We start from the raw sequence: 16,623 nt of genomic DNA, 5'->3' as shown, positions 1-16,623 counted from the left end.
AGAAGTACAAATCGTTACAAAGCAGTCATGGGGATATAAAGTATAATATAAGGAATATAGTCAATAATATGGTAATAACTATGTATGGTGTCAGATGGGTACTAGATTTATCAGGGTGTTGGATGGGAAGGGTGTTGGGGGCAGGGTACAAAATGTAAAGGAATTAAGAAGCACAAATTGGTAGTTATAAAATAGTCACATGGATGTAAAGTAAGGCATAGAGAATATCGTCAATGACATGGTAACAACTATTTTATAGTGCCAGGCGGGTACTAGACTAGTCAGGGGATTAAATTTAAATTTCTTAAATTATATAAATGTCTAACCACTGTGCTATACACTTGAAATTAATATAAAATAATATTGAATGTTGACTGTAATTAAAAATTAAAAGGGGGGTGGGAGGTGAAGAGGAATGAAAAAAAAAAAACCATCCCGAAATCAGACAGATGATGATCAAGCTATTAGCTTTTATCACTGATAGAGCCAGAATGGAAAATAAAGTTTAGATGTGTGGTCAAACTTAGGCCTCCGATGACTTTGCCCAGAATTGAACTTGCCCAAGACAGAGGCATATCTGCAGGCTGCTCCTGTGAATGCCCCCAAGACCACATGCGCGACAGTGGTCCAACAAGAATAGAGTGGACCTGAAAATTTCATATCGCTAGGGACGTCTTAGGCATTTTAAGGTAGTAGCTCAGTGCATTACTTACATGTGTGGAGATGCTGGTATAAACACACCTACTGTACTGCCAGTCATATAAAAGTGTAGCACATACAATTATACACAGTACATAATCCCTGATATTGCTGGTTTATGTACCGTATTTGCCGGCGTATAAGACGATTTTTTGGCCCTGAAAAATATGCCTCCAAGTGGGGGGTCGTCTTATACGCCAGGTACACTTCAGATAGACTGCCCATAGTGCTTGCCCCGTGCCATAGTGGCCTCCCGGTGCCCGCCCACTTCATTCCACATACCGTTCAGGCATCAGCAGCGCTGCTGGGTGTATGCTCGGCTGTTATGCGATTTTGCTGTTATGCGATTTTACCACACTCGCAAAATCGCACACAGCCGACCATACACCCAGTATGATAGCGCAAAATCGCGAATCGCGATTTATGTATATGTTGGATTACATACAGCCTTGTGACAGTTTTCCTGCATGTCATAAGCATTTGAATATAAATATAAATGTTGAAATCAAATCTGATATTGTTTTACCTTTTATTTGGTGTGTGGAAGGTGTGCGGAAGAGGGGGTAGTCTTATACGGCGAGTATATAACAAACTCTGTATTTTGAGTGGAAATGTTAGGGGGTCGTCTTATACGCCCAGTCGTCTTATACGCCGGCAAATACGGTATTGCTTATACTATATTTTTTATCATTATTTTATCTTTCTACACAAAAAAAAGGTTTGTTGTAAAACAGCCTTCCGTGTTCTACTGACAGTAGCCTCATACTGTTTACCTCGTCTCTTGATTGTATCCTTTTCTCCTATGCTTGATTTAGTCTCGTGTTGTTTTGTACGGTAACACGTTGTACAGGCTTGTAGCCTATGAGCAATTGGCTACACCATGCAGCCTAGGTGTGTGGTAGGCTGTACCATCTAGGTTTGTGTAAGTATGCTCTGTGATGTTCGCACAATGACGAAACCGTCTAACAATACATTGCTTAGAAGGTATCCCCGTCGTCACGCAGCACATAACTTTGTTTAATCACCACAACAACACTGTGAGTATTCTTATTACCCCCACTTTACAGAAAGATTAAGGAACTTGTCAGTTACAGGTACAGAAGGTCAAGGAACTCGCCCAAAGTCACACTGGAGAAGGCAGCAAAACTAGGATTCAAGCCTGAGTCCTTCCCTATCCACTAAGGCAGACAGACTCCTTGGATGGCCAGTAGTTGCACTCATGGCCATAGACCAGAGGAGACTCCTTTCACCATTCTAAGATGTTTCTAGAGCTACATGGGCAGGGAAGAGATGAGAACCAATGGGGCTGGCAGTATAGGTGCAACATTTCTTTTTAAAAGGCTAGTTATCCCCAGCCTTGGCTGTTCCTGCTGCTATGCTATAAGTAAAGCAGGAGCCATGCTGCTGATGAGGGAGTCACAGAGAAGAAAAAATCTAGCGAGCTCCTGCTCTGAAGGACAAGGCATGCATCAGGAGGAACAGAATAGACAGAGGTCAAACACTTCTCTGGGTCGTTTTTTTCTGAAAATTTTCAAAGCCTTTCTGCACTTCAAGGTCTCTCTGAAAGCCAACTTGGAAGACTGAATTAGTTTTACAAATTATAATCTACAAATGAAAGCCCACTAAGTTATATCCACTTGCCCCTTCCTCCCACTGTTAGATGACTTGGAAGCAAAGAAGAGTAACATGAGATTTATACATTTGGAATTTTCTCATAGAAAAGATTTTCTCTACCTCTTCAGTTTCCTTATTATTTCATCTTTGCGTGAATAAGAAGCTAAGTGGTAATAGTCACATTACTGTTAATATCCTGGTGCTTAAGTAGGGCCAGGTGTTTTTTTGTTGTTGTTTTTGTTTTTAAGCTGAGCAATCCTGCCACCTATTGACAGCTCAGCGGCAGCTCAGCTCAGGCTGGTAATCGAACTGCTGTTGCTCAGAGCTCACACTCTTGAGCGAGCTCTTAACCAACTGAGCCACTCGGCCCGCCCAGGTGTTTATTTTATAAACCTGAAATGTAGATATAATCATTCAGGTCTGGCCAAATAGCTTGTCAATGGAGAGTAGGATCCTTGGAGTGGTTTGGAAAGAATATCAGAAAGAATGAACTGAACCTGGGATGATCTCAGCTTCCTCACTGCTCATTAAGAAGAGAAGGCAGAATGCAGGCATGACAGCAGGACCTGTGGTGGCATTTTAGAATCACTTTCAACTCTTCTAAAGTAGCCAGATAAAATTAAAGTACTGCAAAAAATAACTGAAATGTGTTTCCAATTTATTTCATCCCTTTTCACTCTCAGCCCCATTCTTTTAAGATTCCATCAACATTCTTCGGTCATTCTTGTCAAGGTTGTATCTATTGATTCCACTTTGACTAGATAAAGCCAAGAAAATGATGTGTGAATTCCTTCTAGCCAGAAGTCAGATGTCAAACGAATAGTGGTCCTTTGGAAAGCTTTCAGAGCCTTATAAAAGATGAAGCATGGATGGATGGATGGATGGATGGAAAGGAGGGAGGGAGGGAGGGAGGAAGGGAGGAAGGAAAAAACAACACCCTTCATTCACCTACAAATGAACCTGTGTGGGTTCATTTTATCAATAAGGCACAGACTTGAAATCACAGGACAATATTCTGTGATCTTGCAAAGTCACTTTCCCTTTTCGGTCCTCAGTTTCCTTAATTTTGAAATACAGTTGAACTAGCTGTTCCCCGAGGTTCTTACATTCTCCTGTCTCTCCAATTAGTCATGTTCTTTCTGGCAAGCATTATTGTTCCCACTTGGTAACACAGAAACTAAGACATCAAGAAGTTAAGTGGTATAGACCACCTGTGGGAGTGAAGGGGCCAGAGAGTACATATCTGAGCATCAGGCCACCTTTGAGCCGCTAAGATTCAATTCTTTATTTTCTATTCCCAGTAACAAAGATTTCACCTTGAGGGCAGAAAGAAAATCAAGTTAGAGCTCCTGGTAATTAAATTTCCTGCAGTAACTCAGACTATAAATCAGCAGCTTAGTTGCTCACAGTTGGAGGTTCTTTTGTCTTTGTCAAGGAAATTTAAAAAAACGCTTGTTCACATTTCTATAAAGTCATGAAAACTGCAAACTGGACATTTGTAAATGATAATTGAGCTGTAGTTAGGCTAATTGGTATTAATCATTTTGAATTACAGCAAAGAACCATGGTAATGACTCCTCTCATCATTCTGCTTTGAAACCAAAACTAATATGAATAGAAATTGCAGGGCAACAGAAAAGAGGACAGGAGCACAAACGGTGGGACTTGGCCCTCACCCACAGGGAGGGCTCTGCGAGGTTATGGGCGCTCCGCTTTGTAAATAATTCTTCCTCCTGAAAATGAAATATTAAACTAGTCTTTGAGTATCTTAATCCCAGTTTCCCTGCTCACTGGCTGTGCATTCGGGCAAACCCCTTAATCCCTGTGTACCTCAATTTCCTTCCCTATGAAATGGGTTATTGTGAGGTTTACGTGAATGCAGCCTTGTGACGCATTTAGAACGTACCTGGTGCACAGTAAGCGCTCAGATAAATTAGTGCCCCTACTACTATTACTTCTCCCGACGCAGTAGGGCCATAGCATCTCCTGGATTGTGGCAAACTCAAGTTTTCAGTAAAAGCATTCCCCTTAGAACAGCTTCTTGGCCGGGTACTCCAGGTTGTCGAGGTCCTAAACCCTCTTAGTTCCATGGGTCGCTCACTAACACTTAACACCCATTTTGTGGAAAAGACAGTCTTTTGCTAAAAGTAATTGTCTTCCAAAGAATCCGTAGCTGATAAATCTCCAGCTTTCCAAGGTTATTTTCTTCAAACGATTGGACCGTTCAACCACCTGTGTGACTGAATTGAAAAGTCAGGGTGGCCCATCAGAACGCACAGCGGGCATATGGCTGGGCTGCCGTGAGCAGCTCACCAGCAGGCACAGGGCTGACCCCTGGCAGGTAAGGTCTGTCTTATTGGTAAGGCAACTTAGCGTGACTCAGCTCATCAATCAATCAATTTAGCTTTTTGTTCCTTTTACAGTCTAGACATGGAGGCTCTTTCAGAAGCCCAAATTTGTGCTATTTTTCTGACTGCCAGCATTTGAAGATTTGTTCACACACCTGTCCTGAGTTCTTGCTCTGGCTGAAGAAATCTACAAAATGAAAGCCAGTTTGTTTTTCTCCATCTTCCGTCGGCACCAGCCTGAATCAAATATGAAAAATTAGAAACGGGCTTGAGTCATTCTAAGGTTGAGAAGCAGGTACTCAGAGGCAGTGTAATTCTGTTGACATCTCTAGAGGGCCAGGAGTGGCTTCTCCCATCACCTTCAGATTCTACCACTGTGATGGCGACATCGAGCAGAATGATGTCAGGGACTGCGGATAAAAGCTCACAGAAAGCAGCTCACACCCCAGAGGGAGAGACTGAATCTTTGTGTAGAATGGCATCAGTACAATACAAGTAGCACAGTCTGTGTCCTCTTGCATCTTGATGTAAATAAATGGCACACGAGGACAGTCCAGGGGGTGATAAGGGCTGGGATGTTTTCATAAACACGCCCCCCTCCATCTGGTCACACCGAAAGGGACACACGTCACTCGTAATCATGGTGCCACTAAATAGGGATTTTTATTTTATGCTTCCAGTTTTTAAAGCATTGGTTACCAGACTTCCAAATTAAAATGTGTGATGGTATACACTCTAAGACAAGGTATACCAGAGGCAGAGGCCGGAACACAGAGCAGCCCTGACAGTGTCTTAGGAGCAGCCCTTGGCCTTAGGTTCTGTTGCCAGGGAACTTCCTGCTCCGAACAACTGCAACACTGAAGCCCTAGTCCTTCCCCCTTCAATCTGACTTAGGGTAGAATAACAGTATACTGAGTGTGTTAGTTTCTAGGACTGTGAGAGCATATATTCCTGCTCTTTAGGCCCCCAAGTATGTGGTAATTTGTTGTGGCCGCCCTTGGAAATTAATACAGTGCATCTCACTGACTTTCCTCTCAACGGTGGGTCAGGTAGGTACAATGTTTGTCTCCACTGTACCCAGAAATTGGATAATACTTTGTGTTATCTGATTTGACCCTCACAAGCATCTCTTAAGGTAGGCCCAGTATCATGACCCATGATATGTTTGTGTTACAAATGAGGAGATTAAAGCTTATCTATTAGATCTGGTTGGTGAAAGGTCCTAGACTTCAATTCATATCTTTGGCATCCTTGGCCTGGGGTCATTTTGTTTCTTTGTCTTTTTCCTGAGGATGGCCCCAGGCAAGGCCAGCCCCCTGGACTCAGTAACCATGCCTGGGTCTGGCAGATAAGACAGCATGTCGGGGAGACCCTGGTCCTGTGTAGCAGCTACTTATGTGGGAACCAAGTCTCAGCCCTGTTGCCATTCCCACTCCAGACAAAGGGCCTGGTTAAACCAATATAAAGTTGAGAAACCCTGAAATGTTACAGTTTTCCTTGGAGAAAACAATGTGGCAGCACTCACTCCTTTATTCTTATGCATTTTTTTTCTCTGAAACTGACACCACTGGATGCAGATGGCATTGATGCTTTCAATTTTAATTTCACAGATGAAAGAACTCGGGGTCATCTTCTACAACTGCAGCTGCCTGGTCTTAGATTTGCAAAGGATATTCGCTTTATATAGCTCTTTGAAATTCAAGAGCCGAGTCCCTCAGACCTGGTCCAAGAGGCTGTATGGCGTCTATGACAATGAAAAGAAATTGCAACTTCAGTTGAATGAAACCAAGTCTCAAGCATTTGTGTCGGTGAGTTGTTCCCTTTCTCCTCCTCTCTTCTTCCAAGGGCTCTTGATTAAGTTGGAATGTTCAAGTGTGATCTTATGTTGGTGAAAAATGAATTTGAATGATCAGTTCCGTCTCATTCCTTGAAGAGCTCAAATCTGTCCCTCTGCTTATTCGTATGCTGTCCCTAATGATAATGACAATGATAAATGTTAATGATCATTCCTAACTCCCGATACTTTCTGTTATCTGATTTGACCCGCACAACCACCCCTTAAGGTAGACCCAGGATTGTGACCATGTTACAAATGAAGATATAGAAGCTTATCTACTAGCACAAAGACCCTCAGCTGACAAGTGCCAAGAGAACCATCAGCACCCAGGTCTTCCAACACCAGATCCTATTTTTGCTGCCCTGCATCAGTAATGTTCAGACTTGTTTTTAGCAAGAGAACCCTTTGATGAAACAAATCTGAGGGGACCCCCAGTGTGTAAAACAAACAAAAGTGAAGCTGTTATACTTGATTGAGGCTGGAAAGCAAGAGGCCCACCCAGGAGGGGAGGACTCCCAGGCCTCTGACTACACCACCTCCCGCACTCGCCGCCCCACTGCCCACACACCACAGCTGTCCCCACAGTGTTATTGGCAATGGGCAATGTGACATCTGGGCCTACAGCCCTGGTCCTCAAACTTTAAAGGGCTTAAGAACCAGCTGGGGATCCTGGTTAAAAGACTGATTTACAGCCTCCCCGTCCTCACCCAGAATCGGATCCACTGGACTTCAGGTGAGACCTTAGAATTTTGATTTGCATCAAGCTTCTGAATAGATCTGATGCTTCGAGAAACTTCTCTAAACCACACTCCCAATTTAACGTGGCTGTTTCTCCACTGATTGTTATCAGCGCTTTTATGCCAGTAACTTCTGTGTCAGTGAAGAGCATTTCATTGAAGAGTGAATTGTATCCTTTTTGCCTATTAAAGTGAAAACACACTTTCCCACCATCTTTCCATGCTGTATGAGAGTGAATGTCCTGGCTGATGCTCTCAAGAGCATCAACAATGCCAAAAAGAGAGGCAAACGCCAGGTTCTTATCAGGCCGTGCTCCAAGGCCATTATCTGGCTTCTAATTGTGATGATGAGACATGGTGACACGGACGAATGTGAAATTATTGACGATCACAGAGCTGGGAAAATGTTTGTGAACCTCATGGGCAGATTAAACAAGTGTGGCGTGATCAGCCCCAGATTTGATGTGCAACTCAGGGATCTAGAAAAATGGCAGAACAACCTGCTCTTGTCCTGTCAGTTTGGTTTCATTGCACTGACAACCTCAGCGGGCGTCATGGACCATGAAGAACAAAGACGAAAACACACAGGAGAGAAAATCCTGGGATTCTTTTTCTAGGGATGTCATACATATGTGCAAATGAAATGCCTTGATGGAAAAAAAAAAAAAAGAAGACACAGGAAAACGCAATCTGAAAATTTAGAAATGTAGCAATAGAGAGGAAAGAGCAAGTTGAAATTGATTTGTCTTAAATGACAAATTCACATAAATGTGAACAGCAGAAAGCAGACTATGAAAGATTTTCATCAAATAGAGCTAAAAACCCTTTTTGGGTATGTGTGAAGGTCAAGAATATAGCAGCAAGTAGCACATGGTATAGGGCATTTTACTCACAGAGTTATTTCACATGTTCAAGTCCATTTCTTCTCAAGACAACCCTATACAATAAGAACACCAGATATGAATCCCAATTTGTAGATGAGCAACAATAGGAAATTTGCCAAGTAACCCTTAATCCAGATGGCAACAGGGTGACATGACACCCCATGGGACACTTGCTCAAGCAGGTCCAAAAGAGCAGACAGGAAACAGCAAGAAATAGATGAATTAGTCAATTTCAGATAATTGCTGGATTTTGAATTTATGGCTTGAATCTTAGAGATAACAGAATGTGGTTGTTGCATAAATTTGAATTCTGACCTTTAAAGGGGGTGGGGGAATCTTCCTTTGTTGACCCCAACATTAACATATACCACAGAGAGAAGGGTCAGGCCTTTAACAAAATCTACTAAAATACAAGGCCTTTGTATTACAAATTTAGGACAAATTTACCAATTCCATTGATTAAACAGTTCACCACAAAATAAGTTGGGTTGTGAAACATTCCTTCAGGTGTAGTCTTTTAAACTTTGTAATGCCTATACTTTTTATTTATTTTATCATTGTAACTTATTATTTCTGTTCTCTGTTACTATCAAGCCAACATATATTAATTGAACATCATTTCTGCAGAGGTATAAAATCTTACAGGTATAAAATAAAGTAAAAAGCAACCCACTATTGGAACAACATCATTTACCCAGAGCTCCTTGATCTCACCTCTATTGGAGCATTGATCGCATTTTTATAACCGTTTGTTCATTGGTCATCTCTCTCACTGTTTTATAAGGCTCTGCATGTTTTATACTGCACTCTCTTTATTATTAGAATTTCCAGCACCTCACTCAGGGCTCCTTAAAAGCTATAATAAATATTGTATTGGTTTTATTAGTTGTAATATCAATAAAAAGTTCCAGGATGGATACAGTTTTCTGTATACCTATTAGCAGTCACTTTCCATTTTCTCCTTCCCTCAGCCCCTGGCAACCACTAATCTACTTCCTGTCGCTAAGGATTTACCTTTTTCTAGACATTTCCTATAAGTGGAGTAATACACTATGTAGTCCTTTGTAAAAGCGTTCTCACTTCTTTTACTTAGTATAATGTTTTCAAGGTTCATTAATGTTGTAACATGAATCAGTACTTCATTCCTTTTTTGTGGCCAAGTAATATTCCATTCTATGGATATGCCACATTTTGTATATCTGTCCATCAATTGCTGGACATTTGGATATTTCTGCCTTTTGGATATTGTGAATGGTGCTCCTATGAACATTCATGTATAAGTTTTTATTTGATTACTTCTTTTCAATTCTTTTGGGTTTATACTTAGGAGTGGAATTGTTAAGTAATGTGATAATTCTATGTTGAACATTTTGAGACACTGACAAACTGTCTTCCAAATCGGCTGCGCTATTTTACAATTCCACCAACAATAAATAAGGGTTTCAATTCTCCTCCTCTTTGCTAATGCTTGTTATTTTCTGTTGTATTTTAGTCTTCCTAATGGGCATGAAATGGTACCTCATTTGGGTTTTGATTTGCATATTTTAATATGATTATTGACCATTTGTGTCTTTTTAGAGCAAGTTTTATCAAATCTTTTGTCCATCATTCAATTAGGTTACTTGGTTCTTATTATTGAGTTGTAAGAGTTCTTTATACATTCCAGATACAAGTCCTTTATCAGATATATGATTTGCAAATATTCTCCACTCTGTGCATTTTTTTTATACTTAATTATATTTTCACATATGTATTCTGAGGATGAAGTGTGGACTTTTAAAAAACCAGGAATCTGTTATGAAATAAACCAGAAGTCTGCTAATACAAGTATTTAATGAAAATGGAAAACAAGTTACATGCGTAAATAAGGCACTTACTGATCTAAGAAAGACGCAGATTGCCTAGAAGCAGGGTGCATCAAGTGCACTCGATTGGTCAGTGGTCATCACAGAGCTGAGACAAAGGGGAAGATCTCTATTTTCCTTCCCCTCCTACTTTACTATGGAATGAAGGCGAACACAGTGCAGAGCTCGGACAATTAATTCAAGAATGAGAAAAAGAAAACTCAACAGCCTTCTCTCTAATTAAACAGTTGGAGCCAGTTAACTTCCTCCTCCAGATCAGCAGATCATTCTTTGTGTTGTTGATGCCCTTACACCTTGAGCAAACATTTTTAAGCCACCAGTATATTCAGACACTATTTTCAAAGGTAGAGGACTCTAGAACACACAGCCAAGTACCGCCATGCCCCCCAGGGGCAGGGGGACTGAGGCGAATAGTCATGCATTTCCTTAGTAACCACATGGAGCCTTTGCTATGCTCTGGATATTGGGTTAGGTCGTGGGAGCATAGAAAACAATAATGCAAACCAGGGCAAGTAAAGACCTGTTCACGCATGCATGGGAATGCCTAGAATGAAGCAACCCTAATCAGGAGTACAGCTTGGGGGTCACACAAACCTCCAACACTTATTCATTTAAGAAGCAATTTCACATCTCCGCAAATATTTATTGAGCATATGATAACGTGCTAAGTGTGGCACCGTGTCAGGTGCAAGAGATGTGTGACCCAGCAGCTCACAAGCTAGCGGAGAATCACGCAGGCAAATCAATGCACCACAATGTAACACGTGCTAGGAGGAAGCCCTGCAAAGCAGAAGTCTTAGTTTGATCGCTGATGTATGCCAAGGGCCTAGACTAGAGCCGGGAGCACAGCAGGCATTAGGACTATCTGGTGAATGAATAAGAGCGAACGCAGAAGAGCAGCACGAGCCCAGCCAGGGAACAGGCCGTCCCCTGTAAACCTGAAGGCAAACCAGTGTGAAAGGTGTTATTGTTACTACTCGATTAGGCTCAGAAAAGATAAGGGAAACGCCCAACATGCTGCAGGTTAGAAATGCAGGCACCTGGCCTGTATCACCAAAGGCACAGGATCCAAACTGGTAAGATACAGGCAAATGGAAAGAGACCACCAACACTGTGCCTGAATGTCTTCCTCCCCACCCGAAACCAAACTCCGGTTTCTGGGATATGCAAGGACGTTCGGGAAATTCCTAACCGAAACAAAATGCGGGCACCGGGACACATTTCAGAGTTGGCCTAGGCTCCCCCATCTAGAGCTGAGATGCTCACCTTCTCTCCATGAACATGGAGAATGTTTAAAGTAGAACCCATAGGCTGAGGGAATGAAATAACTTGATTATTGAATTTATTAATGGAGGTACAAAAACAAGTAAAATGCAACCGCTAAAGTCAGGCTAGTAACAGTGTAGGCAGGGGCAAGTTTCTAAGCTAGAATATGCTACATGATATAACAAATAAATCATATTATTTGATGACCGAGAAGGAAGAGGTAGCCTGTGGGTGGGGAGATGAAAGTTTCATGGAGGAGAGAGTATTTGAGCAGGAGCTTAGCACATAGGCAAAAACAAGAGAACACATCAGCGGGAGGCAGAGCCTATGTACAGAGGCAGACGAGGTGAGAGAAGGCCGTGGACTGGTGATGATTTCAGTTTGGGCAACAGTCGGTATGGTAGCCCAGCAAGTGAGGGAGGCAGAGAGACAGGGGGCTCGTAGATACATCCCTGCCAATGAGCTGAGACTGGACTCTGAGACGCCAGGAGCCCTGAGAATGGCTCGTGTTTGTTTTTATTCCATCAGAGACAAGGACATGATATAGGGAGATATGCAGAAGCCCCAGCAAACAGCACTAGTGCCCTGATGAGGGAAACGGCCAAGGAGTAAGAGGGAGGGACAACACAGGAACCACCATTCAAACACCAGCTGTCTTGGTGACAGATGGAGTACCTGCATATATGTGTGCTGGGGGAAGAGTGTAAGACTAGCATTGGTTTTTGTTGGTTATTTATTTATTTATTTATTTATTTATTTATTTATTTGGGGGGTTGGGAGGTTTTTTTATTAGTTTTTTTTTTTTTTAAGACTTGGAAGTTCATCTTCATGCCAAAAGAAAGATAATGTATACAATCAGAAACTCATTCTGTTACTCACCTGCCAAGATGACTCGCTGAGCAGGGATGCCTGGAGGGTGTGTGACCTTCCATGTGCCCTTTCCTTACCCCAAACTCCTCGGCTGGGCATCCAGTCCAATAGCTTCGTCTTCCCTCTGTAAGCTGGGATAGGGTTCCCCCAGCACAGTGTGGGCCGTTGTTCCCGAACATTTGACGAGGGACCCTGAGCACCGTGATTGATAGAACATTTGATGTGGAATTCAGTACTGGCTTTTCAGACAGTTCCAGAAAGTGTTTATTCAGCCTTTTGGTATTAAGCACTCCTGGCATAATTTCTGTTCCTCTACTTGCCATGGAGTATTCTTGTCAGAGTAAAACAGGAACTACAAAAACACTATTTTCAGCCCTTTCCAGTGGAAAAACAGTGAGAAAACCAACATACACCTTTCCTTTCTAAAGCAACGTCGTCTTAAAGCACCATCCTTTTTTCTAAAGATGGAAACCACTTTGAACAACATGAGACAAATATCTCAAGTATAATTTGCTTCGTTTTCATTTTGCTTAAGTCTTTCAGAAAATCTTTTTTCCCTGTCTCTCCTGATGAATTTGGGCATCTTAATATCTCTCTTGGTGTTTTCTCTAGAATTATTGATTGACCCTTTCAATTAATAATTGACCCTTTCTCAGCAATCAACACTCCTCTCCCTGACTTGATGAAAGATTCAGAAAAAAACCAACCTTTTTAGATTGTCTTGAACATTTTTATAGCCACATGACCTTTCAGATGAAATGACTTCTGGGATAAACTGCGTGCTATGTGTATATATGTATTACATGGTAATGCCTGAGAAAATTAACAGCTATGGATGACGGGAATATACGCCAGGACCTCCTAACTTTAGAGCTGGAGTATTCCTCCGAAAACCAGAGGTGTGTGTATTGAAAGCAAGAATTCCCTCCCACAATAGACTTAAAGGACAGACTTGAGACCAATCCTACCACACTTTGATCTCTACATGTCTCACTTCTGATAGGATTGAAAATATTATTTATCTTATTTCATAAGGAACGGGAAAGTAGGTTTGCAAAATGTAGTTAAAAGCCAGGATCCATTAAAGCAAATTAAAAAGAAAAACAAAGAAATTCCCAGATAACAAAAGTTAATACTCTAAAAGTTTGTTTTTTGTGCCTTCACAGAATTCCCCCAAACTCTTTTGCCCTAAAAACAGAAGCTTTGACATCGATGCCATCTACAGCGTGATCGACGACGCCAAGCAGTATGTGTATATCGCGGTCATGGACTACCTGCCCATCTCCAGCACAAGCACCAAAAGGTCAGTGAGTGGTAACCTCAACTCGGAATCCGGTCTCCAGGGCCAGGCACTGAACTGGGGACCGCAGGAAAAACCAGCCTGGACACTGAGATGCTATCAGGTCATGTTAGATCGCATCTTATGCAAATCGGCTGAGTGTGTGTCGGTTTGATCTAGTCGTACCCATTTGTTTTAGGGGTAGATAGTTACAATGAAAAGAAGTTTTGGGTTGAGAGGGGAGATCACCAGGAGTAGGGGGGTTGGGGGGGGGGGGTCGTCACATTCTGTGGGACGTGCAGAGACCCGATGGCTGCCTCTGTCTGCCTGCCTAGCCTTCCCCTTGGGAGACGTGATCCCCGTGAAATCTCTATGGGAAGCTGAGGGACAGGAGGTCTTTTCTTCTGTATCTGCTTCCTGCTGGGCAGGGGTGTAGAGATGTCCCTGCCTGTTGGGGGATTCATGGAACTCTCACCCTAGCTGATCTCAGATGAGAGGAAGGGGTCTCAAGCTCCGCCTGGAAGACTGCGTTGGCTTCTTTGTGACCAGCAATCTTGTTGGGGTATCCTCTGTATCCCCAAGGTCCCTGAATGAGGAAAAATAGATTTTAATTAATAAATCTTTAGCTCTCATGAAGCCTGTTGCTATTCAGCCTGTTACTCAGGTGGCATCAGTTGTCTGGGCCCAGAATGGGTTTGGCATTTAGCTTACTGGCCTGGGGGGACATTAGGAAGTCACAGGCTTTCAAGCAGTTATCTGAAGCAGGAGACTTCCATTGTTTAGGATTCAGAAACTGATTTACAAAGCAATCAAGAAACAGGGGGATAAAATTTTAGGATTCAGGCTAGGAGCAATCTTTAGTCTAGGATTTACAAACTGGTTAGAAAAGTAATCAAAGCCAAGAGCTAAGGAACTAAGAAACTAGGAAGGAGACTTAACATTTCTATACTTAACATTTCTATAGGAAAGAAAACTTAAAATTATTTGGGGGGGGGGGATGCCTCTCTTGGCTGATAACAGGACTACATCAAACTCAAAAGTTTCTGTACAGCCACAGAAATAATTAACAAAATTAAAAGACAACCTACAGAGTGGGAGAAAATTTTTGCAAACTGTATATCAATAAAGGGTTAATATTAAAAATATATAAAGAACTCAGTCAACTTAATAACAAAAACATTCAATTAAAAAATGGGTAGAAGAACTAAATAGATATTTATCCACAGAGAATATCAAAATGGCCGACAGACACATGAGAAGATGCTCTCAGCATCACTAATCATTAGGGAAATGCAAATCAAAACCACAATGAGATATCACCTCATACCAATTAGAATGGCAGTCAAGAAGACAAGAGACAACAGGTGCTGGTGAGGATGTAGAGAAAAGGGAACCCTTATACATAGTTAGTGGGAATGTAAATTGGTCCAACCACTATGGAAAACAATATGGACGTTCCTCAAATCTGGAATCTAAAAAAGCTAAACCTATAAGAAACAGAGTAAAATGATGGTTACCAGGGAATGGGGCGATAGGAGCATAAGACCAATGTTGTTTAGGGATACAAACTTGCAACAAGTAGTAAACAAGCAATAGAGAACAAATACACAATATAACTAATATAGACAATAATATTGTATTATAATTATATAATGTGATAAATATTGTTACATTGGCAATCATATTACAATATATAAATATATCAAAGTAATAAGCTGTACATTTTAAACTTACACAATGTTATGCATCAAATTTATTCAGTAAAAATATGTAGGCTAGTTAGCCTGCATGGTATTTGTATTTTTCATTTGTGTATTGATTCAACAAATATTTATTGGGTACTATACAAGAGTGATTAAATATGAACAGAGTGTGTTGGGGAGCAGGTCGTTAACAAGAACTGAGACAAAGGGCTTTCGTTCCAAAGGCCTTATTTACCAAGCTTGGTGTCCATCTCCCTCAAAGAAAAACGGCCCCAAGTCCTGGCAGGTGGGGAATTTACAGCTGAAGCTGGATACAGAAGCAAAAAAAAAGCGGTTAGTAAGTAAAAAGAGGAAAATATTTTAACAATCAGAGTTAACTTATCTTCTAGCTAGCCATAAAACTTGGCAAGTCTATTTTCTTCTAAGGAACTATAAATCAGGACTTAATTACCTTTTCCTAACAATATACCTAACTTATCTTTCCCTAACAAGCTGTAAAACATATCTAACTTATCTTTCCCTAACAAGCTATAAAATATACCTAACTTATCTTTTCCTATTCTCTTGACAAGATGCTTTGTTAATTTTTTGCTGAAGCAGAAGTTTCTTTCATTCCTCTGGGCGGGGGTACGCTCCAAAATGAGCTTGCTTAGCCTAGGGTTTGGGCCTGGTCCCCACAAGTGTGATCCCAGGAGCTATGTCCAATAGGGGCAAATGGACACAGCATAGGTTAGCATAACATAATATGTGGGGTGAATGGAAAAATGGATAGATGTGTAGACTATTATAGATGCTCAGTGGAAGGCCATCTATGGCAGTTTCAGGGTTAGAAGAAGCTTATCTGAGGAAATTCTACCTGAATTACATTTAAAAATATGCAGGAATTAGAAGGATGAGAAGGGGAGTTTCCCAGTTAGAAGGGACAGCATGAGCAATTTCAGGTGTCAAGAACAGCCTTGCACATGCCAGAATTTGTACCAAGTTCAGTGCTGGAACATAGAGTCCAAAGTAAGGTGGCAAACTGGAGAGAAGGCAAGGACCAGAAATAGGAGGGCCTAACTACTGGGGAGTCCTGTGATTTGGGGGAGTTTCCAATATGTTCTAATCAAAGGACGAGATATGCTTTTAGATGGAACACTTTGGTGGTCGTGGAGGCTGTACTTGACAGGGACAAGACTGGGGGCATAAAAGCCACTTTGGAGCTGCTGTAGTCAGGTCAGGGCTAGGAGAGCCCTGAGTAGTGCAGCCACAGGAAGGAGAGAATAAAGGAAGTACATTCCAGCACGGTTTCTGAAACACATGGTGATTGGTAAAAAGAAGAGCAGACACAATAATGGTTCCTAGGTTTTTACTTTGGGTGATTAGATGATGAAAGCTATACAGAGTAGGGGAAGCTATCAAAAGTATAGGAAAATAAGCAAATTTGTGAATTTCAGGCTTGTGTAAAGATCCAGATCTTTAGGGCCAGTTGAGTGGCACATTGGTTAAGAGTTGGCTTGGGACACCAGCTCTGAGCAGCAG

At 41.6% G+C, this 16,623-nt stretch overlaps 1 protein-coding gene and 1 pseudogene across 4 annotated transcripts in view; both read left to right on the top strand.

Annotated features, from left to right (window-relative positions):
* PLD5 (phospholipase D family member 5) overlaps positions 1-16,623 on the top strand; it is a 207,759-nt gene that overhangs the window by 170,461 nt on the left and 20,675 nt on the right. For all 4 annotated transcript variants that reach the window (XM_019647599.1, XM_019647600.1, XM_019647601.1 and 1 more), the window contains 2 exons: positions 6,272-6,469; positions 13,287-13,423. In XM_019647599.1, the coding sequence (XP_019503144.1) occupies positions 6,272-6,469; positions 13,287-13,423 (335 nt within the window). The remainder of the gene's footprint in view (positions 1-6,271; positions 6,470-13,286; positions 13,424-16,623) is intronic.
* LOC109385368 (40S ribosomal protein S15a pseudogene) lies at positions 7,463-7,852 on the top strand (annotated as a pseudogene).

The sequence above is a fragment of the Hipposideros armiger genome, unplaced genomic scaffold (assembly GCF_001890085.2).
Source record: "Hipposideros armiger isolate ML-2016 unplaced genomic scaffold, ASM189008v1 scaffold_113, whole genome shotgun sequence".
In the NCBI taxonomy this organism is placed as follows: domain Eukaryota; kingdom Metazoa; phylum Chordata; class Mammalia; order Chiroptera; family Hipposideridae; genus Hipposideros; species Hipposideros armiger.
The sequence above is the reverse complement of the archived record's forward strand: the minus strand, read 5'-3'. Positions and strand labels throughout refer to the sequence as shown.